This window comes from Danio rerio, chromosome 20 (assembly GCF_049306965.1).
Source record: "Danio rerio strain Tuebingen ecotype United States chromosome 20, GRCz12tu, whole genome shotgun sequence".
Lineage (NCBI taxonomy): Eukaryota > Metazoa > Chordata > Actinopteri > Cypriniformes > Danionidae > Danio > Danio rerio.
In genome coordinates this window covers 26,047,453-26,075,049 of record NC_133195.1, presented here as the reverse complement: position 1 = coordinate 26,075,049, position 27,597 = coordinate 26,047,453, and the positions used below count along the sequence as shown (strand labels likewise).

The 27,597-nt window shown below is 37.0% G+C and overlaps 1 protein-coding gene and 1 long non-coding RNA gene across 5 annotated transcripts; one reads left to right on the top strand and one right to left on the bottom strand.

Annotated features, from left to right (window-relative positions):
- Positions 1–456: 456 nt before the first annotated feature.
- On the top strand, positions 457–26,570 carry slain2 (SLAIN motif family, member 2). Of its 4 annotated transcripts, XM_009294668.5 has the most exons (10): positions 457–1,138; positions 5,398–5,540; positions 16,325–16,495; positions 18,344–18,514; positions 18,680–19,021; positions 19,129–19,269; positions 21,742–21,822; positions 22,699–22,737; positions 24,641–24,848; positions 24,927–26,570. In XM_009294668.5, exons 1-10 carry the CDS (start codon positions 678–680, stop codon positions 24,991–24,993), a joined length of 1,824 nt encoding a protein of 607 aa, XP_009292943.1. In that variant the 5' UTR covers positions 457–677; the 3' UTR covers positions 24,994–26,570. The 4 variants fall into 4 exon arrangements, with proteins under 4 accessions (XP_009292943.1, XP_017207973.1, XP_017207972.1 ...); XM_017352484.4 differs by lacking the exon at positions 21,742–21,822; XM_017352483.4 differs by lacking the exon at positions 22,699–22,737.
- On the bottom strand, positions 9,481–13,106 carry LOC141379566 (uncharacterized). Its single transcript, XR_012396423.1, has 2 exons — positions 12,227–13,106; positions 9,481–9,794 (listed from the first exon to the last, which is right to left on the bottom strand). It is a non-coding gene; the product is annotated as an uncharacterized lncRNA (long non-coding RNA).
- Positions 26,571–27,597: the final 1,027 nt, after the last annotated feature.

Sequence of the window (27,597 nt, the reverse complement as noted above, 5' to 3'; positions counted from 1 at the left end):
CATCAACACACTCGTTCATACACACTCATACACTACGGACAATTTAGCCTAACACAATTCACTGTGAATTGGACTGCGGGGGAAACCAGAGCACCCGGGGGGACCCCACGCGAACGCAAGGGGAACACGCAAACTCCACACAGAAACGCCAACACGGTACGAACCAGCGACCTTCTTGCTGTGAGGCGACAGCACTACCTACTGCACCACTGCGTCGCCCATGTGACCTGAAAAAAGATGTCTAAATTAAATTATTTTAGACCTTTTTGTTATGATTAACAACCATACAGAAGTAGGAAATCCCGCAAAAACTCTCCAACACAGTGAAAAACAGCTCGAGTGTGTGTCAGAGGTAAAATGCGCGTGCCTGCTTCAGGGAAGGGTCGCTCCCAAAACGTGCTCGTCCCCGCTGAGACACGTGATGACGTTTCACTTCTAGCTTCTCAAAGATTTCCCAGTTAGCGACTGGCGGACAGTAAAGATGGCGCCGGAGCTTACCGTGTGTACGAGTGCGACGAGAAGATGACGACGATACGATTAGTTACTTTCGAGCCGCGGCGTTGACAGTGCTTCACTTAACGGCCCTGCGACAGAGGCTCGCGAACTTACTGACTTTGGCGGTAGTTGATCAAACCTAACGGACACAACCCGCGCGCGGACAGACCTTTGCTTTTGCCATGGAGGATATCAACTCAAACATAAACGCGGACTTGGAGGTGCGGAAGCTCCAAGACTTAGTAAAGAAACTCGAGCAGCAGAACGAGCAGCTCCGGAGCAGATCCAGTTTACTGTCCTCTTCCTCCCCTGGCGGGAACACCAGACCGGTGAGCGCCGGGTTTGACTCCCCGGGAGCGGCAGCGGCACTCGCCGGGTTCACAGGGGTGGGGTTCGGCGGATCGAGGGGTTTCGATGAGGCTTTGAAGAACTCCAGGCTGAGCCCCAGACGATCATATCACGGCAGCAATTACGGAGATTATGATAGTGACAGCGGTTCATTTACCACCTCGAACACGAGTTTCGCGTCTTATTACAACGATTCCCTGGATTATATCGAGGACGGAGAAACTTCAGTGCTGGACGAGGTGGAGGTCCTCGATTTGGAGGACATGGATTGCCTGTACGAAGAGGAGGACAGCTGGTGAGTAAACTGTCAGTGCAAGGTGTTAACCCCGATCACAGGAAAATCACCTCTCCCAGACACGCGCACACACTGTTCATGTGTTTGACAGGTGCGCGCAGCTGCGTGTGTGTGTTGTGTGCGTGCAGACGACACAGAGAATGACGCGTGTTTGGTGGAATGCGCTTGATACATTGTTGCTCTCCTGTCTCTGACTAAGGGCTGGGGTTGCTTTATTCAGTGCATTCACTGCAGTACGACTGTCATCTGATGATTAGTGCCTGGTGTCTGAGCATTTGGGAGCAACAGTTTGCTGACTGCATGTATTCAGCTCGTACCACGGCCTTTCTTGCAGTTGCTTCTGACGTGTTGTTCTTTTTTATATGTCCTTCAGGTTATTTTAGAAGCAAGATGTGCTTCGTACATCTTCCTAATGACAGCCATGGTGTCATGCTTCAATGATGTCATTACAATCACACACACACACATGATGCATTTGCATCTAGATTTACTTTCTGCTCAAGCCTCGGATATGCTGGAGCAGACTATGATTGTACATAAAAGATGTACATAGCTTTCCGCTTGATCAACACTGTTTATGGCTCATTTAATGGGATAATTCACACAAAATTACAAACTGAGATGTAGATGACTTGTTTTTCTTCAGTAGGACATTAAAGAAGTCATTTAAATCATAAAATCTTATTTTCTAGGATATAGAGTACAAAAAAATGTATAAAGGCAAGATTAAATGAATACTCCTTGTCTCCTAAAGTCATAAAGCGAAATGATCAGTCTGTGAAAGAAACTGAACATTATTTACAATATTATTAACCTCAAATGATGTTCCCTTTGTGAGATTGCATGTGAAGAAGCCCACTTGGTGAACTGTTTGCAGAGGCTGTGGATTAAATAATAATATTGTCAATAATGTACTTTTTGCACAGACTGACTATTTAATGCAAAAAGACCTCAGTCTACCATCAGAAACAACTGGTATAAATATAATTGGTTTATTTTTATTTTTTGTCTTTGTTTTTCATTACCTCTTAAAGTACTCTTAGACTTTTTATGCATAATATAAATCCCTAACGACCACAGTTTTAGCAAAAAAAAAAACCAATAAATTATACTGAAGGAAAATTTGTCAACAAAACGATTTTTTGAGAAATAATTACAAAGATTTACATTAAAAAAAAAAACAAATCGGAAAAACTTTTTTCCTCAATCTACATGCAGGTCATGCAATTGATAATTAGCGCTACTAATGTAAATGTATGCATACAGTGCTCAAGCAAAGATGCACTGAACAAACAGTGTGAAACAGCTGTCCACAGGTATGTCTGCTAGTTCTAACAAAACAAGTAAAAGTAGAAGAATAAAATATTTAAACTGCAGATGGATCTCTGTTTAAAGTCCAAATTCTGTTATAATACTGGAATGAATAAAAATGAACTAAATAATTATAAGTAAATGAGTGTGGCAAAATAAATGGTGTCACCCATCGATGTGCTTCAGTTCTAATTTGTGAGCTCAAATATAAAGTTTTTCAGGCATAATTCATAAGAGGATTCATTTTTAAGACTTTAAACTTTTCAAACCAACTTTTACTTATTTGTCAGCATAAGCTAATTATTTAAAATATAAAAATAATATTAAATGAAATAACTTGCGATTTGACTCATGTGCAGCCAAAGTGTTGTGTCCCATTTAAAATACCAACTAGATAAAATCAATGCAGACTGTTGTAAATCTTTATTTACTTCTATTTCATCTAGTTATGACAGCTTATTCAGCAGGATTGACTCTAGTCTTAAGTGTCTCATTATCTGTCAAAAAAAAACATTATAATGTGCTGATATGGAAAATTACTTGGCAGTCAATCAATTATTATTTTTCAATCAATCCTGACTCCTAACTTTTGAGAATATGTATTTCTCTTTATTTAATATATATATATATATATATATATATATATATATATATATATATATATATATATATATATATATATATATATATATATATATATATATATATATATATATCCTCTTTGGCTCCTGCAGTCCCCGTAGACAGCTGCCTTTTATCATTTTTTGATCTTTTGTGGATTGATATATCAGTGTAATCCATTGTTTGTGTTGGCTATAATCTGTGTCTGAGATTTTCTGTGGTTTAGGTCAGTTTTCACAGACTCAGAATGCTGTAATCCGGACACTTGATCCGGTTTAGTTGTATATCTTGCAGTGGCAGCAAAATGCTGGGAAATCCCTGCAACAGCTGGAGTCCAACAGATCAGTGATCTAACAGAGCTAACACTTGATCACTACCAAGAGTTGGTAAAACAGAAATGTACTTGTCAAACAGCTTGATTACAGCAAAGAGGATACAGCATTGATTTAATCTTTTTAGTCACGGCAAATAAAGGATGAGATTATCTTTTCTTTGCTTGTTGTATTGTAGATTTAAAGGTGTTTAGGGTCACTAATGATTTCCAAGTCACGCTGTTAGCAAATCTCTTGACCAGATAAGAAGATAATGAATTTGTAATTGTTGAATCAATAAAAGAGCAGGAGTATGTGCACAGTTCTCAAAGTCAGATCTGCTCTGTTAGGATGATGTGAGCATTGCATAGCACATATACTAAAAGTTTATCTCAGGAGAAATGCACTCAATTCTGACTGCCAGATTCTTTCACCAGCATCAATCCTGCTAAATACTCCACTTGGTTGTGTGCCATTCCTCCTTACTCCTTTCTGACTGATCAAAATGGTTTATGTCAGTTTATTTGACAAACAGCATTAAATCTGTCATTGATTAGAGGATGTGCTGCAGGATGAGTAGTGTTAAAATTTGACTCCAACCTACGCAATATTCTTACACTGTTATTCAATAGTCTTTATCTGTTAGTTTTTTACAAAGGATTAATCAAATTGTTATCTATACTGAAAAAGTAACAGTACTAAATGTACATTGTAATAACTTTAACTGTATTTGCTTTTAATTTTATCCAAATATAGTTTCTACAAAAATGTTAAAGAGAGACTATGGCAAATGAGAGATTCTTAAATCTTTTTCTAATCTTTCCATCTAATATTGCAAAAGAATTAAATACATTTGCAGAATTGACATGAGGAAGGACTACGAAAACAGTGCAGCTAAATGCAATTCTTTAAATCTAACTCTTAAAAAAATACTTATGATCTCAGATTTGTTCTTATGAACTTCTTATATATATATATATATATATATATATATATATATATATATATATATATTTTTTTTTTTTTTTTTTTTTTTTTTTTGAAATAAAATCAAAGTATAGCTACAACAAATTCATTACCACTATATTTTGATTATATCACTTTATTATCAAGTTATAAAGTAGCAGCCACATCCTAGTTGAATTGTTTAATGGGAAGTGCATTCACAAATGAGACCAGTTTAATTTCACATTTTGCTGCACATTGTTACATTTATGGTCTGTAACAATGTCTGTAACATTTAATGTAGTCTCTCGATTAATTTAGTTATCAAGCAGCTAGCAAGTAACCAGATATGCAACATGTCATCCTCCAGCCATTAAAATAGGGCTTAAGACTTCAATGACATTAGGACACAATTTTTGTGTATGTAACAAAAACTTTTGGTAGCACATGTTGCTGTCAGGTGATGCTGAGCAACAGCTGCCTCAATCTAAGACCAGCAAAAACAAGACTCCTGCAGTGCTGTTGTTTTCTTTTCCTGTCTTTCACATTTCAGATTCTCTTCTAAACATTGCTAACTTAGAACCCTCTTGGCTTGACTAAATATAACTTTTTAAAATGATAACATTTACTTTGGTGAGAACTTTGTTTTAGAAGTTACAATACCCACATCTAAATCTAAAGTTCATTTATGCAAATCAACAACAAATGTTTTCTCCACTACAGCTGTCATATTATGAGATGATCTGTTCTGATGATACTGCCCTGTGTTTAGCAGATAGTAAACAAGCTTCTGATCAGCTGACCTGAAAGCTCTGCTCAAGGCTTTCATGTGGCCCAAATAATTCAGGTCTCAGTGACTAAGCAGAGCTGCCTGCAATCATACAGTGCAGTTTACACCTTACCCTGAGGATTACACAAACCTTTAATGGGTTATTTGCCAGTAGGCCTGTTTTAATTTAAAGGGGAAAGCATATGTTTGCTGAATAGGCCACTTTTAACTGAGGCATTTAAAAAACTTAAATGTGTCAAGAGTTAATCCATGTGACTGACCTCTGGCTTGTGTTTCTGCAGGTTGTATGAGGCGAAATTGAACAGTCCTCTACAGAAAACCTTGAGTCCCATCGTGTGGTGCAGACAGGCTCTGGATAACCCCAGTCCTGATATGGAGTCTGCCAAACGCTCTCTCTTGCACAGACTCGACCTCACCATGTCAGGTATCACACATCATTTTATTCATTGCATGTATTATCTTCTGATGTTGTATCATATTAATGGGTTATCCTCTCACTATACCCAAGAGTTATTTTGACTCAGAAATTCTGATTTATACTAGCCTTAACATTCGCCAGCTTGATCATCAGAAATAGAAGATGAATTGAAGTAATTTATGCTGCATATTGTATGGCCACATTATTTACAGCTTAACATTTAAATATGCGACTGTATCCTCTACATTTTGTTTAGTGTAGGTATGGAACAAGACACAACCTGTGCAAGCATAGCAATGTTTTGTAATTTTGTGCATGTGAGAAACTATATTAGCAGCAAACTAAGATTTGTTATGGTCTTCGATTTTGAGGAAGTCAACAGACACCATGTTTTGTTTTGTTTTGCTTTGAAGACTGCTTTGCAGAGCATGTTTATTGAAGTGTTATCATGTCCGTTCATTGAAGCATCTTTGGACTAAATCAATCCAGTTTATGGAGTATGTAAAGTATGATATATGGTGTACAGACTGCCCTGACTCTACTCCCTAAACATGTGTTTAGACTTGCTTATCCACCAAAGCATTTAATGATCACAGAGACGATTCACCCTGATCTCAGTGATATGTAAACGGTTTCACCAGGCTGATATTATTTTATTCATAGTTTGGAAACATTTTTTCGATGGGCCATCATTATCATGTGTTCAGTTTAACTGTAGGATGGGAACGGGTGAAGGACACTGGGCTATCTGAAATGTATTACCATACACAACACAGCTGTATGTTAGCAGGAGTATCTTGCATTAAGGGTAGTAAACTGGAATGGTTTAAACAGTTTGAGTTTAAAGGCGCACTCGCACTAGGCTATCTGAACTGTGCTTAGACGCCTTTTCTGGTTTGTTTAACAAGTGTAAACGCTCCAAATTGGTGTGGTTCAGTTGGCTAATCCTGGCTCGGTTGGAAGAGGTGCAACAGAGTGCAGTTCGGTTGAAACAGAAGATGCGACAACACTATTAAAGGACTTTCTTATGGATTTGTTAATTATTCTTGATGCAAACTTTCATATTAAAGATGCAAACCCCTTGCTGCATGTCAGCTGCATCTTCAGCAAACCTCCTAATACCTGGTGACTTTATGAACATTTATGAGTGTCAAAGGTTGTGGATCTGTTCGACCAAATGAACAGTCGCATCATCGATGACATAAGCATCATTGCTCTGGCTCTGAAGGTGAAAATGCAATGTGAGTGTTGGCTGTTAGGGAAGGGGGGACAATCTCTCTTAGGCACAGTTTAAGGCAACTGTACCTAGTGTAAGTGCGCCCTAAGATGCTTTGGGGTTTTAGGTACTTGCATGTCCTTTGTGACTGCTATGCTGCAATAAACATCATCAAAAGCTTTTACATGCTATTCGTCTTTACAGTGGCTTATACAATTAGAAGATAAAACATTTGTGTTTAATTTTTATGGATTTCTTTCTTTCTTTCTTTTTATTTTATGCAAAATCTGGCAACAATAATTCTAGATGGATTTTTTGTTTTTTTGCAACGTACTGAGTAGATTAACATTTACAGTGTGCTGCACATTATAGCATGCATATTAAAACATGGCATTAACATGAAGTTGTTCAGTTTAGTTCCATACACAGACTGCATTGATTTTATGTAAATGTGGTTGTCATTGGGAGGTAATTCAGCTGTTGTCTGCAGGTGTCAGTTTTTCAACAAATATATGTTCATTATGGTTGTATATCTAATTTCTCTAATGTCTGTTTTATTCTACTATTGCGTTGAGTTCATCCAAACCTATTTCTTCCTCTTTTTTTCAATCTCAGTTCTCTCTATCTCTCTTGCTCTCTACCCATTTACTGATCTCCATTTCTGGCCCTGTTTCTCTCCCATCCTGACTTCCTCACTGTGATCAGGCTGTCACCATGTGTGTATGTGTTTTCAACATGTGGCCTGGCAGTTCACTGGATGAATCCTTTTTCTAGAGAGAATCTGTACGTTTGGCAGTTTCTCTGTGCTATCCGTCCATCTTTCCTCTAATTATAGGTAGCGAAGAGTTATGACAGGTTTCACTACAGTCTTATTTATCGTCACGAAGGCCACTGCTGTTTTTAGTCAGGTATGCCCATGTGACATGTCTTAAATTAAGCAGCTTGTATAGAAGGGCACTGATCATGCTCATACTGACATGTGACAGACTTTTAAAGCAACTACTACACAACAGTGACATCACTCTTTTATATACTCTTATACTTTTCTTTTATTGTATCACTTCAATAAAGAAAGTGCAGAGACAAAGAGCAAAAGGTCTTGAGTGATTCTCATATATCATTCCTGGCTCGTCTTCTACCATCACCTTGACTGACATGGGAATCGTTCCAGAGAGATCCCAGTTCACAGATCAGAGTTTTCCATTAAAAAGATCTAATCTGCAGTGGCTGCATTTGATTACATTTGGATGCAGGCCAGGTGTGAATCACTCGCCATTGTGCAAGTCAGTATGATGTCATTGTTTTAAATGCACTCATCATAATGTCATCATAGAGAAGGCAGCAGGTTGTCACCCTTTGAATGTTTGCATCTTACATTTTCCAGATCAAATTTTTCTCATCTAATTATTAATTATAATATGCTACTATTTAGGGCAAGAAGATGAGTAAGGTTGTTTCAAAGATATTTTTGCTAAACAAGGACCAATTAAAATGATTGCAAGTGATAAAAGTGAGATTTTTATTGTTAAAGAATCGATTCAATCAGAATCAAAATAAATAGTGTTCTATTGAACATCCTATTGACCAAATCATAACATGGGTTTGCAGTGGTACAGGTGCCACAAAGCTCCACAAACTACACTACATGACAAAAGTCTTGTCAGTAATTCCCAGTTGTAAGAGCAACAAATGATAACTTGATCATTTGTAAAAGTGGCAGAAGCTAGAAGATATTTTTCTAATAATTTATCTGTTGAACTGCATCCCAATCATCACATATACTGCACAAAGACCTATTAAAAACTGCTTGGACCCAAGATTCACATAGAAAACCGCCAAGTTTGGTAAAGGTCGAATCATGGTTTGGGGTTACAATTAGTATGGGGGTGTGCGAAAGATCTGCAAAGTGGATGGCAATATCAACAACCTGAGGTGTCAGGACATTTGTGCTGCCTATTACATTACAAACCTTAGGTAAGGGCAAATTCTTCAGCAGGATAGCACTCCTTCTCATACCTCAGCCTCCATATCAAAGTTCCTAAAAGCGAAGAAGGCCAAGGAGCTGCAGGATTGGCCAGCCCAGTCACCAGACATGAACATTATTGAGCATGTATGGGGTAAGATTAAGGCATTGAAGATGAGTCTAAAGAATCTTGATGAGCTCTGGGAGTCCTGCAAGAACACTTTCTTTGTCATTCTAGATGACTTTATTAATAATTTACTTTAGTCATTGCAAAGATGTATGGATGCAGTCGTCCAAACTCATGGGAGTCATACACAATATACATTTTTTTTCTACTGCACCATGACTTTATATTCTGTACTGGACATTATTTCTGTTAAGTGACAAGACTTTTGTCTAAGCAAAGTCAGACCTTACTGTCCTAATTAAATCATTAAAAATCAAGGCATGATCATATTTTATTTTGGTAAAATAACCATAATCTAGAGGCCTTTGCCTTTCATTTAAGCCACTTCTGATAGCAAGTGATCAACTAAAAGTCAAGATATTATTTGTTCCTAAAACTCGGATAGGCAACAGGACTTTTGCCAGGTAGTGTACAGGTTTGATCTTTCAGAAATCATTATTGTTTTTTGTACATATTAGCATATATAACAGATTAATATGCAGGTCACACAATTATTTCTATTAAAATGGAGTAAAAATAAATAATTCACAGACTTATTATTTAGCCTACAATCAACTAGCAGCAGGCACAGATGATAATAGAATTGAATTGCTTTATTCATTTATCAAAACCCTCTCAATAAAAGAAATCTCATTCAGTCTGTCAGTCGGTGTAAGCAGGCACACAGCCCATGCTGAGAGTGTAAGGTGTGTATTGTGGTTTCCAGGTTACCTGAGGCGTTGTTAATTCCCTAGAGCCATTGCCAAGACAGTGAAGTGCGCCAGTGCAGATGTGTGGGATGCATGTCAAATCTCTATCCTGTTCGACACACCTTTCAGCCTCTTATTGCTTGTTTTTTCCGTTTTATCCCTTTCTCCTGCCCTTTTCAGAACCGATTACCACTGTGAAGTGCATCTGTGTATGTGAGAAAGGAAAACAGAGACAGACATGTTTGCACACATTAATGACGGTTGAACAGTCTAACTCGGCACTCTTAAAAAGCAGTAGAAGCGCCAAACAAATCATCACATTTTGAAACTGAGCTTGGACACTCCTGCTGTAAACTTCAGAAGCTGTATATAAGCAGTTTGGTCATAACAAGTTTTTTTGTGCTGTTTAATTTCAAGTGTCTGCTTTATTATGGTATGTCTGCTGTTTGTCTAACCATGGTAACTCATTCCACGGCTTTACACTTCCCTCAGAAATGCAAACACTTCCATAAGGTTGTGGCCATAACCATGGTTACTAAACTTGCTGGACAAGAGGATGACATGAGATGCTGAGATTTGATAGAAAGAGTGCGAGTTATTTAATCACATGTTCCACTGACCAAAAAAGACCAGTGTTTGTTTTTTTTTTAAAGAAGTAGAAGAAGAAATACCATTGCAGATGTTACATTCTCCATTAGATATCACATCACAGAACAAGTATATATAAATGTTATTTCAATTTGGCCCTGAAACCGTAGTATCTGGTAAATATTGTAAAATGTAAACAAAAAATACTAGTTTATCCTCATTTAGTGGGACTCACTGCTGTCTGGGGCTAAACGTTATGATCTTGTTTTCCCCATGAATAAATAACGTTATTCATTCATTTATTTTCCTTCAGCTTGGTCACTTTAATCATCAGGGGTCACCACAGCGGAATTAACAGCCTACTTATTCAGCATATGTTTTACACAGTGGATGCCCTTCCAGCTGCAACCCAGTACTGGGAAACATCCGAACACACTCATTCACACTCATACACTGCGGCCAATTTAGTTTATACAACTCCCATATAGCGCATGTTTTTGGACTGTGGGGGGAAAGCGGAGCACCCAGAGGAATCCCATGCGAACACAGGGAGAACATCCAAACTCCACACAAAAATTCCAATTGGCCCAGCCAGGGCTTGAACCAGTGACCTTTTTGCTATGAGGCAACAGTGTTAACCACTGAGCCACCTGTCGCCTAAATAACAGTATGTTTGGCTGTTTTTCATTCATTACTTTGTCAAAGGGGTTGAAGCTTGAGCTTGACTAATACTGATTGAACAAAAGCAATCAACGTACCACTAAAACAATTCATTATATAATCATTTGTTAAAAGAACAGAATGTCTTTTCAAATTGTAAAAGTGATTTATATTGTTATTTAATTGTTTGACACTAGACAAGCTAAAGCTTATCTAATGTATTCAAGATATTTTTTCCATCATTTGTACCTCTAAATGTGTGCCTTTTTGTACAGTAAATAAATGTACTGTGTAAATCGAAAGTTCTATATTCCCCTTGAATATTGTTATTAGGCATGATATGATAACTGGTTTCAAGGTCTACAGTGCTTTGGAAAAGTCAAAGACCGCCAACATTTCCTGTTATACGATTCCCATGGTGTATTTAAATTTTTTTTGTGCGTTTTTACGCCTTTTACAAAAAAAAGTTTAGGGCAACAACAGTATCTCCACATTAAACGCTATGAGATTTAGAAAACATCTGAAAAACAAATTGCGTCTAAACCAACATCCAAGCATAGAGCTAAACAGTGCAGTGGCTTTACTATATATCCAAAGAAAAGAAAAATCTCCAAAGATGTAAAGTTCAGTATTCTTTACAATCATTTTATGACTGTGTAGAGTCAAGATGCACTTTCCTCTGAGCCAAGAACATTCATTTCTCTCTCTCTCTCTCTCTCTCTCTCTCTCTCTCTCTCTCTCTCACTCTCACTCTGCCTTTTCTTTAGCTGCAACCTCAACTTGCCCCTTGCAATCCAATCCGCTATTGCAATCCTGTTTGGAGTACACTCTGTTTCCCTGTTGATATCTTTCCCTTTGTGTGTTTTTTTTATATTATGTCATCACTCCTTTTTCTCTACAGATCTGACGAGTTTCACTGATTCTTAACACTTTTAACAACATTCAAGTTATTTCGTTTTTCTCTTAATTTGTCCTCTTTTGTCTCTTCCTTGTCATCTATGGCTCATCATGCTGCTGTTAGTGCCATAAGCTCTTTTCTTATTATCTGTTTGTCTTTAAACAGACCACATTACTCTGACCTTTTATTATTAGTGGACTCTCTTGCACATATTGTCTGTCTCTTTTCTGCTCCCCTTCCCTTAGAAACATACATGCAGGCTAATGGACATTTCATATGGACTGTACATTAAGCTGAACAGGATTTGCTTGACAGACAGTCATTAGACATTAAAGTCCGGGTTTCTTATCCTGTAATACCGAGTCATGCTGTCTTATTAGCCTGTTTAGTCCAGGCTGTGATATAAAGCAACGTTAGTGAAACATCTTTTCAGAGGCAGAATTATCTGTGGGGTTTTAGCTTGTGTTTTTGTAGTGTATGGATGTAGTCACCAGAGTTATGATAGATTAGCTGTCCTCATTTCCCCTTTTCCTGTTTTTTCTGTCCTTTTCTGTCTGAGAGACACAAAAAAAGCCAGTATTAGTTGACTCATAGTGGTTTAGTGGTGCTGGAAAGAGCGTGGATGAGCCAAACCATCTGATGGACTGGAATGTAATTTGCTTTGGCCATATAAATGGCTACATGACATCTTAGAAGATGTAAAAGACTGGCAGGTTCTGTTCCATGTAGGTTTCTTAGATAATTTTTCTCTTTCCAAATGATCAGTATCAGCCTCTTTTGTCTGTTAGTGATGATTACATTGATACTGGTCTTGATTCATGACGCAGCTGTTAACTTCCGCTCAGTGTGTGTTCACGTTTGGCAGGTTTGGTCTGTTTAAAGCAAACTCTTGTCTGATGTGGTTGAATTTGAATATGTGTAAATGCTCCCATCCAAACCCATGTCAGCAAACAAGTGGATGAAGACTGCATGAACCACTGACATCTAAACAAACCAAAATCAGGACATGGATGTTGCAAAACGTAACCATAAAAAGTACAGAATGCTCAAGCATACTTTTTGTTTCAAATTTCACACAATTTCATTACAATTTAATACAAGAACATTTTATGAGCTTTTTGCGAGTTCTTAACTTTTTTAATCACTTTTTAAAATCACATTCACTTGCAGATAAGCATGTTTAGCACAGGATTGTTTTGAACGTTCAGATCTTCTTCATTAAAGCCGTTTTTATTTATCTTTAGGCTAATTTTTAAAAATGGATGTGCAGTGAACACAATCTACTGTTATATGGATAGTGCTTTCTATTGTTACAGAGTACTGGCAGACTGCTTACTGCAAAGTCACACTAGTTATAATAAATTGTAAAACATATTAATAAATATTGTCTACATATATTTAATATTGTCTACCATGGTATTATTTTATTATTAATATTAGTAAACTAATATTCATTGTATTGCCCAGCCCTAACATTAAGTATGCATTAAATCTGGGTTTGGTGTAGGGCTGGGCCGATAAACGATATTTTATCGAATCACAATAAAATATGTCAATAACAATAAGTTCTGGACTTTTTTTACTTTTTGATCTAAGAGCCAATCCTGCAGCAGAAATGTGCAATTATGGGAATCTAAAAGTGTGTTTATGTTAGAGATGTACTGAATTTTCAGACAGAAAATTTATTGGCCTAATTTGTTATGCCGTTTAATAGACCCTCTAATATTTGTAGCTTCAGTCTTTGTTGGGGTACTCTTTTAAATCTGGAAGCATCAACAACTCGTATCAAAATATACAGTATATCGTTATCATTCAATATGGCAAACTATTATCAAGATTGCATTTTTGCCATATCGCCCAGCCCTAGTTTAGTGGATTCTTACAGTCCTGTCCAGTTACTGCAAACTTTCCAAAGAATTAAAACAAATCACACATGAAAATAATTCACAAAAAAAAAAAATCACTGCGCTCCTATGATGTTTCTATTGGAAAGAAATGGAAAAGACTACATTCTGCACAATTTTTTTTTTTTTGACAAAGACTTCATTTAAAAGTCTGATTAGCTAGACCAGGTTGTTTCAGGCTAGGATTAAAGGACATCTATTTTTGTCTGTTTATTGAGACTGAAAAACATGTTGACACACTTTGTGTCAGTTAAGGTAATGGATTTTAGTCTCCTTTTGTGTGCATATGTTGTAACATCCTTGTTCCTAGTATCCCAATATCTAGTTTGCCTGTATTTGTCTAGTATGTCTAGTTTGCGTGTAGTTCTGCTGTGTTTTGTTGACACTTGATGATAAATGTCCTTGATTCTAATGCCCTTATGGTCTGGTGTTAGTGGCTTACAGCAGTCTCAGCATCACTGATCCGGGCTATTTGTGTCTATTCTCATTCCTCTGAGTCCCTGCTGAATGAGGGCAGACCTCGCTTTTGGCTTCTTCTTTTTTTAACACGTACACAAACAAATGCATAACTATCAGTGGTCAGATGTTATAAACACCAGCCCTCATTCAAGACCAGCCATCCTCAACTTTCTCTGACTGTTTTTATCTCTCAGCACTCAAGTGGTGTGCATGTATGCATGTAAGAATGGCTGATAGTGTGGCCTTAATGCAGTTCAGTGCTTGATCTCTGAGGAAGTGAGTGGGAAGAGCTTGTTGTTGTTGTCGTCTCTGAATAAAGATCCACAGAGTGATGATGGAAATATAGATGGAGAGAGTCATTAGAGAGTGAGAGATAGAAAGGATCTATGGAAAGAGGGAAGGAAATGGTAGGAGGGCTGGAGATATGTGTGGTAATGACCTCTTGAGTGTCCAGCAGTGTGCCACACACACACACACACTAAAGAAATAAAATATTTACTATCTGTTCAAAATATGCAACAGGGTAAATTTATGTTATGACTTTTCCTAACCCTTTAACTGCCTCACCAAGAAAAAAAAAATGCATTGCATTTCTTGACTCCTAATGTCACTAGTTACCACACTTAATTCATTTTTTAACACATCCCATAGTTTCTAAAATATCAACCTCTACCAAATGGTTGATATGTTGGTTGGTAAAAGTGCCAGAATTAATACATATACTATGAAAAATCTGAAAATATGAAGTGTAAGACCAATTTATTTAGAAACATAATTTAAAAAAAAAATTTGAATACTAAATCATCTTTATTTTTTAAAGTATGCCACAAAATATTTCAGATTCTTATTTAACATGTACAATAAAACCATGATCAATTGTAAGAGTGCAACAGGATTTTTTATTTTTATTTTTTTGTAAACCAATGATGCTGTGTGTGTGTGTAAACCATTATTTAAAACAGTCATTCTTTAAATGACATTATTTAAAACGGTCAATATGGTCAACCATTTAATAGAGCAGGCAGTTAAAGGGTTAAAAGGTGTTTTATTAGCATCTCTAATTTTAAACCTTAACAGCTAAATGATGTTAGTTTGCTCAATTTGTTGTGAATCACACCAATCAAACCTTCAAACTCTTATTTGATGATCAGACCCTAAAAAGTGTTGTGTCTGTGTCATTTATTGATCATATCATTTTATTTTTTGAGATATGTAGAATTTAGATAGATCTTTTAAAGTAAAATATAATAGATTTTTTTTTAAGTAAAAAAGCTAAAAATAGTTTGCTCAATTTCTGATGTTGTTGAAAGGCCTCTGTGTTTTATTTCTTCATATATTAAAATGTTAATAAAATAAATTCAAGATTTAGAATTGTGCATTATAGGTCACATACTAAACTATACTGTCACAATAACATGTTCTTTAAATTATTTTTTGAAATTTTTTATCTGGTGCATTGGTAATATAATTTACCAGTCCAAACAAAACACTCAAACTGGATTCAGTGAACGATCATGTGACATTATATCTAAAGGAAGTGCAGCTGAAGTGACTCTTATTTCATGCTTTGCTCTTTAGAAACACAGTATGGTCTCTTTCTTGGCTGATACTCAGCTAATGGACTTCAGATTCTCTAGCCGCTGGTGTTGTCAAAGGCTTCAATAGCTGTACATTCTCACTGCTGCAGCTCAACTAGCATTTGACTTTGACTGAATCATAGGCCACTACATGTTAATGCTGCTGTATTGCTCTACAATGCCTACATTGTGTGTGTGTGTGTGAGAGAGAGAGAGAATTGCCTGCATGTTAACGGCATTGTCATCCTCTAAATGACTGACTAAGGCTCTTGTGAGTGTGTGTATATGCGTCTTTGTATTCTTTTACTGAATAGGCTGCATTGTATGAAATGAACTGACTCTGTATTAGACTTGGCTGTGCCGTATGCTTCGTTTGACTCTTAGATGCATAATACACTGTAAACCATATTGTATATGTCTGCATAAACATGCATGCATTAAAAGGGCATCTGTGTGTGTAAGTGTACTTGGCGGGGGGTGGGAAGTGACCTTCTGCTGTAACTGTGTTTTGGAGTCTGTCATATTATTGACCTATTTATCTTTCCTAATGATCACAGCTGTTGTTCTCTGAAGGTTTCTCTTGATGACATGAGAACCCATAAAATGCAAAGTTCTTCAGTGGTCTTACTATGCTTTGTTTTTCTCATAGGAAACAAGCGGAGGAGTCTATATAACAGCTCCTACAGTCCTCAAGTGGGCTACGGAAGCCCATACAGCACAAACACAGCAAATAGTCCCTACAGCAGTGGCTTCAATTCACCGTCCTCCACGCCATCTAGAGTGCCTATCGTCAAGCAGCTCGTCCTGCCTGGCAGTACAGGTAAAGGATTGTGTACTCCAGAAGTGAAGAAAAGTATATTCTGTTCCACATTTCAGTGAACTTTCCCTTTCAGAAGGAACAAACTATATCAATATGTTTTAAACTGCATGTATTTTTCATGTTGTCTTGACAAAGAGAGCACACTGAAATCCTATTTAAATAGACTATATCCTTCTACAGTTTTCAAGCTATAAATACTAACTTGGCTCACACTTACAGGCTGATATATTTGTTCAAACTGATAAGATTTTATATTTTCATAAAACACAAAATCTATAAAAAGATCTATTGACCTTTTTTTAAGGCATCAAATATTTCAAACAAATGCTACATCTACCCAGTAGAGTACATTCCAACCATCTGTCTAGCTGTCTGCTATAATGGACTTTATGCGCACAGACTTTTAAATTCAGTCAGCCAGCCCCAGAGCTTACGGTTATTGTCATCCCATACAAAATCGCCACGTTTAACATCTGATTTCTTTAAAAACAGCGATCTTCATTGTGTGTCTGATATACAATATAAAGTGGGTCTCAGACCAAACAAGAAGCACTGCATTCAATTATATTTTTCCATCCCATGTCTTTAAAATATGGAAATTAATTTCACCCCAGTATCTTCGATGGAATTTCTGCTCTAACCTGCTGGCCTGCATTTAAACGGTCTTTCATCTCTTTTTATGCTTTAACAACCAAATTAATGCTTAAGTCTATTTAACTGATTAAATCTGAATTACATTACGACATCGATGTTGTAAAAGAAATCTTATGAAATTGAAAATAGTCACATAAAGCTTTCACCGGAAGTTCATCATTGGCAGAAAAACTAGCTGTGCATATAGCCCATTTGCAAACCATAGAACTCAACCATGGACATGTTAGCAGCATGCTAATTTAGAAGCAGTCTACCTAATTTAAGCTAGCATCCTAGTATTAAAAAAACACACTAATTGTAGTAAAACAAGCTAGAAACGTGTTAGCAACATTTGTGATCCCATCTTTCGGATGAGACATTAACCGAGTTCCTGATTCTCTGTGGTCATTAAAAATCCCATGGCACTTCTTGTAAAAGAGTATGGGTGTCCTGGCCAAGGACCCCTTAGTCAGCCCTTACGATCATGGCCTCCCAATCATCCCCATCCATCGAATTGGCTCTATCACTGTCTCTCTACTCCACCTTATAGCTGGTGTGTGGTGAGCGCACTGGCGCCGTTGTCCTGTGGCTGCCGTTACATCATCCAAATGGATGCTGCACACTGGTGGTGGTGTGGAGATGAATGTGAAGCGACATGAATGTGAAGCGCTTTTGGTCTATGGCCATAAACAATAAATGCTCTATATAAATCCACATTACATTACATGCTAGCAAAATCTGAAATGTTTGAAACCATTAAATTGTATGACCCATTGATGTAAACAAGGTCAACCATTCTAGAATCTAGAACCATTCTAGATTCTGTGTAGAATCTGGTGTTAAACATGCTAACAATATGTATCCATCATGCTAGAAATAGATTAGCAATCTTTTAATTAATGTTTTAGTGAATGGTTTAATAATCTCATAAATTGTACTATAAAGTCATAAAAGCAACATCCATTAGGAACCATGCAGAATTGTTCATTTTTATGTAAAAGATGTTCTCAATGTCATTTAAAAACTCTTAAAACATAGCTAGTGATGCATTATGGAGTAAAAGCAGACTTGTATTTAATCCCTGTTAGCCAGTATTACTTAAAATAACACACCACCGCTATCCAGCATTTTGTTGACCTTCCTATAGATGACTACATGGAAACATTGTACATTTTTTGAATATGATTAATTTGTTGTGTGTGCGCATGGGTGTAGGTCACCAGCGTGGATCGAATGACAGAAATGCACAGGCAGTGAGCCCACAGTCCTCGGTGGACAGTGAGTTAAGCACATCAGAGATGGATGAAGACTCTGTCGGTTCATCAACCACATATAAACTCAATGACGTCACAGACGTGCAGATACTCGCCCGCATGCAGGAAGAGAGTGAGTGATGTCTTTCCACTAATACTTTCCTCGCATTGTTGTCTCATTTTATTTTCCTTTGTACCAAGAAATTTAATTTTGTATTATATATTGGAGTATCTTTCCTTTAAAATGTGCTAAAATGATAAAGACTTGATCTCCAACATGATGTTTTCCTTCCTTTAGGTTTAAGGCAAGAATATGCTGCAACAGCATCACGCCGTAGCTCTGGTTCATCTTGTCAGTCTCTGCGACGAGGAACTTTGAGTGACCAGGAGCTGGATGCACAGAGCCTAGAGGATGATGAAGAGGCCGTGCACCACTCCTACCACACACCTGTCAACCGATTCAGTCCCTCTCCCCGACACTCGCCCCGCGTCTCCCCCAGGAACTCGCCCCGATCCCGCTCACCCGCTCGCTCTTTAGAGTACAGCCGTGGGTCTCCCCAAAATATAATCAGCCGCCTTCAACAGCCCAGACACTCTCTACAGGGCCACGATACCCAAACCAACGCCATTAAGAATGAAGGTCAATTTCCAACCGCATTTTAATTGGGATACTATTTTACAGAATATCATAAACGTTTAGTACTGTCTGGTTCAAATTGAGCAACTCCATCTTTTCTCTGTCTGCAGAAAAATTGAGGCGGAGTCTCCCTAACCTCACACGATCCAGCTCTGGGTCGACTGCAGAGCAAGTCAAAAACAGCCGGAGCTGCGAGTCAAATCTGCAAGTGCCAAATGGAGGGTCACCCCGACATCAGAGTCAGTCTGCCAGTGAGTGTACTAAACATCAGTCAGCTTATATACTGAATACATAGAGCTTTTAACAGTTAGTAAATGGCACTAACACACATATGGTACAGTAGATCTCTTAACAAATTACACCGAAGTAAACATCATTACATTCTGTGATGTGATATTTGTCATAAATGTCCATTAACCTTGCTGTATGGTAACATTTGACTGTTTGTGACTGTCAGAGAAGGAAAACTTCTTGGTTGTGGTTGCTGTGCTTCTGACACATTCTCACGCTGTGCTCTGATCTGCACTGCCAGTGTCTTGGCTTGATGGATGAGGCTCTTTGATCTTCTCACATTCTCTCTTAGATCACATTTTATTGCCATTTCATTTAAAAGCTTGACTGATTTTCTAACAAAGCTCTTGTACATTACTCTCTAAAGCTAATTTGAATGTTTTAAGGAAGCCTTCAGATGATGGTGGTTTGTTAAGAACATTAAAGTTTGGCATTTAATAGATAAAATATTTCAGATTCTAGTAACCATATGCCATCACACCAGTGTGATCGGTTAAAGGTAATGTTATTTTTGCCTATATTCTCTCCTATTACTTTATGAATTGTTTTAGCTGGGATATAAGTAAAATTGGATAAAAAAATCTCTAATTTGGGACCTGGCATTGAGTTCTGACTTTAACAAGGCTGTACCAAACAAAGTCGGAATTTGTCAGCTGCAGATGTCATCAGTGTGCGTCTCATTTCACGAGCATTACTCTTCATGACTCGTTCATCATTTTGAATTCTTTTTTACTTTGAAATGTAATTATAACTTTAATCACTGAGCCCTTAATTGCATATGCCTGCAAAATTAGACAGCTGTTGCAACACTACATTTTGTCAACACAAGATCTGGTGCATGTCAGCATTTATTCTTTTTTTAATATTGAGGGATCATTGTGGTTGTCATTATAGACAGTGATTGTGTTACAACACAGCTGTTACAGCCTTATTCAGAACCAGTTACATTCCCCTAAAATAAATAAATATAATTTAATTGTGAGTTATTAATGGCTGTCACGCATGCATTGGGGTAATAATGCTGGCACAAAAATGTTTTGAAGTAAACCTGTTTATGGTCATTCAAATTCTACAGCTCAACCAGTTTGATTTCTACAATAACTAAATCTTTTCAACTGGTTCTTTTTTGAAGTCAAAGATAATGTGATGGCATTCAATTGAAATTTAGACAAAACTGTGCTATACAATGGACAACAGGCCCATGGTCTCCATTGTTTGAACATATTAAACTTTTAAAAACAAGCAACTTACTCGAACTTGAACCCAATGCAAACTGTTTGGGGAAGTGAAAATGCTGATCCTGCATATTTTGATATTCTAATTTTGACCGTTAAAATGTCTGAATTGTAATTGTGACCATACCTTGATGCCTGACACATCAGTGTGGTTACTGATTTTTGCGCTAATTATTGTATTCAATTCCTGGACTACATTTATGCTACCTAAACTAGACCAAAATAAAACGCCATCTGGAATTTACTGCAGAGTTTCTTTCCAGAACGTTTTTTGGAGTATTTTCTATTGTGAACTGTGCATGAACAATTCTTAGCAAAGTGCAGTCATTTTCCAATATGTAGTTTGCATGGCAATTATAAGAGGATGGAAATGCTTAAGACAGATGAGAAGAGCAAAGAAAAGCTAAACTATTTGAGGAACCACTGTAAAAACAGTGTCCCTGTTTTCTAGGAAGCCAAAATTATTGCAGTTTCAAGCCCTGTGGTGAAAATTACCTGCGGGTCTCACCACTTTTTAAAATGGAGACATGAAAAAGAACATTTCATTGTAGTATATCATATTATAAGTGCTCTCTCCTTTGCTGGTCTATTAATGTGATCAAGTCTCTCAAACTAGGGTCATTCCTCTTCATTGCGTTAGGGTGAATGACCATCTTTTGAAGTGGCACGGATAGTAACATGATGAATGGTTTCACACATTGTGCCTTTGAAGCATTTAAAAAGGGTACAAGTTTCTCTCCCCTCACCAATTAACATAGACTGTATTGTTTCGTTTCTGTCCTTCCTGCCCAGCATGTTCTGCCTCTTCCCTTCTCTCTCTGCCTTCCTTCCTCACACATTTTGGTTTTGGCTGAAATACTGGTTGTCTGGATTGTAGTTGGATTCACTATTGCTTAAGTGCTGCCTCCTGCCTGTTCTTCGCACAAGGTTTCACTTTTCTCTTGGCTGTGGTGCCCTCTGGTGGCTGGTAAGAGGTGGTCTTCTCTCTTAGCCATGCATGGAATGGCTCTGCCTTGAATTAAACCCAACTCTGGCTGGCTGTCTTTTTTTCTCTTGGCATCCTGATACATATGTGGTTTGAAGAAGCTGATTTTTAATCCTTTCTGGTTGGAGGTTAAGAACCTATTGGTGGAGGTGGACGGCTGAGCTCAGATTAGTCTGAATCAAAACGTAATGTCTGCTTGTTTCTCATCTCAGAGTCAGACCACAGGCTCTCTGCACCCGTTCGCTTGTCTCCAAAACCAAAAGAGAGACTCCAGAGCCCTACTTCTCTACGAGGTAATACACTGAGCAGGCCACTTCTTAGACAACTAAAGCTGTCTGAAGCCGTGACGCTGGACAGTCCTGGATGTTTTCTTTGGTGTTTTGACACTTTATGGACCCAACATTCAGTTTGGTTGGTGTGGAGCTGTTTGCTGACCTCAAATGAGAAATCGCATCAAGGTCTGCTTGAAAACCGCTGTCTGGATTAGTTCAGAATTGAGCAAATGAGTAATTCCCCAAATTTTCTTTTACAGGAGAATATACTGTAGCATTATGGTGTTTCTTTTAATCATAAGCAGTTACAAAAAATGTAATAAAATACAATCACACACATACTGTGTGTTTAATCTAGTTATCATTTAGTTTAGTATTCATGCATTAAAAACAGTCCTCATGTTGCTTGGCCACTTAAAGTATGTATTGGTCAAAAAAGGCTATGTCTTTCAGTCTATTGTCATTCATGTCCATTTAAAGAGCTAGAGGTATTATTTGTCTTTTAGGTTTTTTTTTTTTGCCAATTGTACGGGATGGATTTGTTTGTTTTGTATATGGATTTGGAGTGGCTGATTAATAAGAGTAGTTTGTTTACCTGTGATTAGGGAATGCTGCTTTTTCTTTTACAGTATTTTATGGCGTGTGATGATGTAGGTTTGTGCAGATCTGCCCCCTTTTGGTTCAAATATACCTTTTTATTTTCATATCCAACAGCTTCAACAACCAAATATTCAAGTAGTTTGCAAGGTGAAATGCTGCAGTTTTTAGGTGTGCTAAATACTTTTATTGCATTAAAGTCTATCAGACTTTCTTATACTTTGAAAAGAAGTCCTGAGCAATTCAACAGCTTTCGAAGCGGATGCAAACCCAACCCTCTCTTTTTCATCTTTTATCCAGTTCCTCTCTCGTGTTGCTTTGGAGAGGAAGCAGATTTCAGTGAGTATATGCACTGATGTAAATGCAGCTATTCAGTGCTGTTATATTTTATGTCGTGCAAGTGTGCGTGAATGGTAGACTGTGTTTGTACTGTGATTGTGCTTTTACCCCGGTTTTACAAAAAGGGGACATCTGTATAACTAGTTTTGTGGAAATTGTTTGTGAACAGTAGTTGATCAAGGCTCTTTAAATCCATCCATTTTAGTGTTTTTTTTTTATTTTATTAAATTTTTTCTATTAGCTTTGTGTTGAACATCATCAGTGCTAGTGAACATGCTCTGTGAATGTGGAAAATGGTTCTCTGCTTTTTACAAAAAAGCATATTTATTTAATTGTGGTGATGTTTGTTGTTTAGCTTTATGAATTCAATATTTCTAACTGCATTCTGTTTTTAGGGTTGCATCCATTTCTTTTTTTAAATGTATTAATTGTCATTAACACTGCGGTCCTTTGAATGGCTTGTCTCAGGCAGATAGAAGATAAACTACTGAATAAAAATACTTTCTTTTATTCAGTTTGTAAAGTTTTATCTGTAATATTTTTGATATTTGCAATATTTTTTACACTTCAGCTGCTGCATTTATTTTTTTTCTTTAAGCTGGGAACACACTGCACAGTTTATAGTCCTTTACGACTGTTACATGTCAGACGGTATAAACATATTCCCACTAACGTCAGACTGTACAACTACCAAGACACATTAATATGAATTGACAAACACAGGGCTGTGCGATTTGGACAAAATGTTTAATTTTGATTTTATTGCGATTTATTTATCATTATTTTTTTATTTGATTTGCTATTTTAATTTTGTAGTCGAGCTTCAGCTCAATATTCTCTATCATAGCTTCTATCATAGTGTTAGTTAAAAAAAGGAACTGAAAATATATTAATTTAAACATTTATTCAAATTTGTTTATAAATATTCAGAAATGAAACACAATTTTTTTCTCTAGAGTAAATGGTAGTCAGTTATAGCGTTAGTTATCTCCTGGTGCTTTCGTGATGTTTTTTCATATGGTATAACAGCTTCAAACAACTCTGAACAACTCTTGCTGTTGCTTGCTACTAGATTGAGTGTTAATGGCAATACTTTTAGTTGATTATTTGCTGTGCTGTGGCAACAATTCTGTGACAGCTCTTACAAATGACCTGTTTTTGTTTGTTGTCTGTAACTTTAAAACCAAAATATTCCCATATTACTGACATGCTGTTTTTCTCCGGTACGAATTTGTCTGTTAATGCTTCTATAGCGGCAGATGCCATCATCCCACTTGCGCAGTTCTGATTGGGCAGAACAAAAGTGTGCTCACTGTTGGGTAGTAAGACAGTCACACACAGACGGCAGTCACGCATCTGTTCAGGGTGGAGGAAATTAAATAATACATGTATATTTCATATCGCAGCCTCTTTCGATTTAGCTAACTGCTACGTTTCAAAATGCGATTGCGATTTAATAAATCGCACAGCCCTTCACACATACGAGTCATCTGAAGTTTTACATCATTAATCCATGAAAAGTTCTGTAAAGTAAACCCCATCCACACAGAATTGAAATGGTGAATAGCAATTTAGTTCAATCTCTTAATACTGATTACTGCTTGTCTGGAATATAATGAAAATTGTGCGCATGGCTCGAATTGTGGTTTGTTGTTCCACTAACTGCATAATCAGGTTATATGCCTCAATTTATTCAAAGCAAAAAATAAATTAAATTAGTCATTTGGCATATCAAACTATCCATCAAAGACTACACATGTTGGCCTAGGATTACAGAATCTTTTAAGATACTCAAAACTGATTTAGGACATCAAAACCATGGACAAAATCGTACAGTGTGCACACGGCTTAACTCGCTTTTCTGTCTGTCATTCCAACTGATTTTTCCTCCTCCTTCTTTCAGTGCCCTCTTCCAGTAAGTTGCGGACTCCTGCTGCTCCGTCACCATTGGCTCTTCGTCAGCCTATGAAGGTCGTGTCTAATCATGGTTCAGGCACAACCACACCCACCCGCTCTATGGCCCCAACTCGCAGTGGCCTGCCCCGCCCCTCCACCAATGCTGGCGGAGGTTTACCAGTGCCTCGCAGCAAACTGGTCCAGCCTGTGCGCAGGTACTCTCAGGTTCTCACAACTCAATGCAAACAAATAGTGACCCCCCCTACATACTTAGTGTGTGTTTTTTTTCACAGGTCTCTGCCAGCTCCAAGGACATACAGTGGTATCAGAGATGAGAGCTGGAGAGAGGGCTGCTACTGAGCACAAATGGGCTTTCTGTTCAACACGGCACTTTATAGAGATACATCTTTAACCCCCACAAAAAAGAGACTCATTCTTCCAAACAAATAATTCTGTCCTCTTTCAGTTGGCATTGCAGAGCTCTCATCCCAGCAGGATAGATGTGGAAGGCAGGCTGGACGCCATCGAATGCCAAAGAAACAGAATGGGATTCGCCCTCACCTACCAAACCGCACCTGTATCGCAAACGGCTCCAAATCCACAATCCTGCTTGCAAATCCCCCAAAACCCACCACAGAAGAACATAGAGCAACTAGTTTTTTGTAACAAAATTAGTGGTGATCCCTTGTAAGCACATGCAGATTGACCTTAACTTTTGGCTCAAGCGAGAAAGTATGTTGACACACAATCCACAAGGCAATTACATTCTGTCCGAATGTCTTTCATATCTATGTGACCTCTTATTTATTTGAAATCATTATTTAAGATATTCTTTCAAAGAGTATTCACACAGTATTCGGTCTTTATAAATATAAATATGTATGTTTACTAATCTTTATTTTTGGGCTTTTTCTTTCTGAATGTCATTGTTAAACCTCAACTGCAAAGCTACATTTCCAAAGCATTTTTAATGTCTGAATAATGGATGCATTTCAGAGTTTTTGAACTGATGTTTTTAGTTTAAGTCCTCAGATAGACTGCAGATAGCTTTTGCTCATTCATAAGGAATCTGTCACAAAAGACAAGGATCAGTGAGAAATCAAATTTCATGAAATGTGTTTTTATGTCCTGTATGGAATTTGCGGAATTCATAGAATATAAATGCCTGAGACAAATTTCATTGGGTGAACTGTTGCATTGTCAAACTTTGTTCATTGGTTGATGTCCCGGTGATAATGTCTAGGTGGCAAGGATCCAGAAAAAAAAAAAAAAAAGATGTGGTTGTGTGGGTAAAGTGTAGTGCTTATGAACTATTCATTTCGGAAAACTCCTGGTCCTGTAATTTGTTGTCATTCTCAGAGTGAAATAACTGATTTAAGGCCAAGAATTAAAAAGGTGTTTACTGATAACTGAATGGCAGTGCCACCTGAACATATGAAAATGACATCTTGCTGCACACTAGCATACGTTTGAGACTGCGCAAGTTTGTTTAAAAATGAGTGCCTATAATTTATGAAATTCTGTGATCGCTACAAATGTTATTTTTTTGGTTTGTGCCAATTGCTTTATTTGCCAATTTAATTTACTTCAGGGTTCTTTGCATTTCTTGCTCAAGTTTTATTTGATTTTTGTAATTGCTTTGATAACATTTATATTTGCTTTTTTGTAACAAAGGTATGTTATAAACGGCCCTTGCTATTTATGACGAAATACTATGTGCGCTGATAAGAGGCTTATTTATTGAAAGGTGAGATGCCTCCGTGTGCTGAGATATAGAGTTAGTGGGATGCTTGAGCCTAGTATGGTCATGAATAAATGACATAAACATTTTGTGGATTGTTTTTTTTTTTTTTTAGTAAAGACTTTTATATCTCCACAAACATGATGCTCGGTTTCCCCTGCGTTAAATCATTTCAAATAAAAGTTGAAAAAAAGCATTGTTGCTTATTTGTCCATGATTTCTTTTTTGCCAGAAGATATTTTATAGCATTTGACCTTAGACTTTAGGGGTGTAACCAGATCATGGTTGATCTGTGATTTGTACGGATCACAGCTCATGGTTTGGAACACGTCACCTGCGAATTATTACTTTTTTTTATACTTGTAGATTAATCCTAAATATGTAACAATTGCTGAGAGATCTCCTGTCGCGTCATTCATTATATTTCCTGTCAACAATATAATGAAGACAAAAGAAGTTGTGATAGGTTATTTGACATGTGGTGGGTTTCTTAGGTAATTAATGGTGTTTTTTGTTACTACTTGTTTAGCCTGTATTAATGCATTCAGTGTAAGCTGCACAATTAATCATTAAAAGATTGTGATCTCAACACCCACGCAACATAAATTATAAATTATGTTGATTTGCAAATGTTTATTAATGCTTGGAATCGCTGCTTTCAAATTTGAAAACGCGAAAAACAAGAAAGAGATGCAGTCTTTAGTCTGAGTTAGTTATGGAGTTACAGTCAAATAACACCGATGTACTGGCAGAATGGTTTATAGTTTAGATAAAACCACTGATGTTTATGGTAAAGATTAAAACCACCATCAAACGCACTTTATGACGCACAAAAATGTAAGTTGTAGGCAGCAATTACATTATTTAACAATAGGTGGCTACAACAAGCCATCAAAAATATGCCACTGAATAATTCTTCAAAGATGACACATCTAGCAATCAAACATAAAGTATTATGAGTGAATAACTGAATAATTAATTAACAAATAAGTCTAAAAGTAAATATGGGTTGTGCAAATTATAATGTTAGATTTCTACATTTATCATTATCAGCAACAGTAGTAGTAACCATGAATTTTTCACAGTAACGAACATTTTAAAATATATTTTTATTCAGCTGATTATTTCTTCATTTTATTTTTAATATTTTTTAAAATTTGTTTTTATTAAATATGTTTGGCAAATGACATTTTGTAACCTTGGAATTCTAAGGTTCTATCTGC

Bases quoted from the DNA above. Each gene is read 5' to 3' on its own strand.
- slain2 (XM_009294668.5), top strand. From the start codon at position 678: ATGGAGGATATCAACTCAAACATAAACGCGGACTTGGAGGTGCGGAAG. The intron at 19,270-21,741 runs GTGAGTGTACTA...TTCTCATCTCAG, and splicing joins ACATCAGAGTCAGTCTGCCA to AGTCAGACCACAGGCTCTCT. The intron at 21,823-22,698 runs GTAATACACTGA...TCTTTTATCCAG, and splicing joins GAGCCCTACTTCTCTACGAG to TTCCTCTCTCGTGTTGCTTT.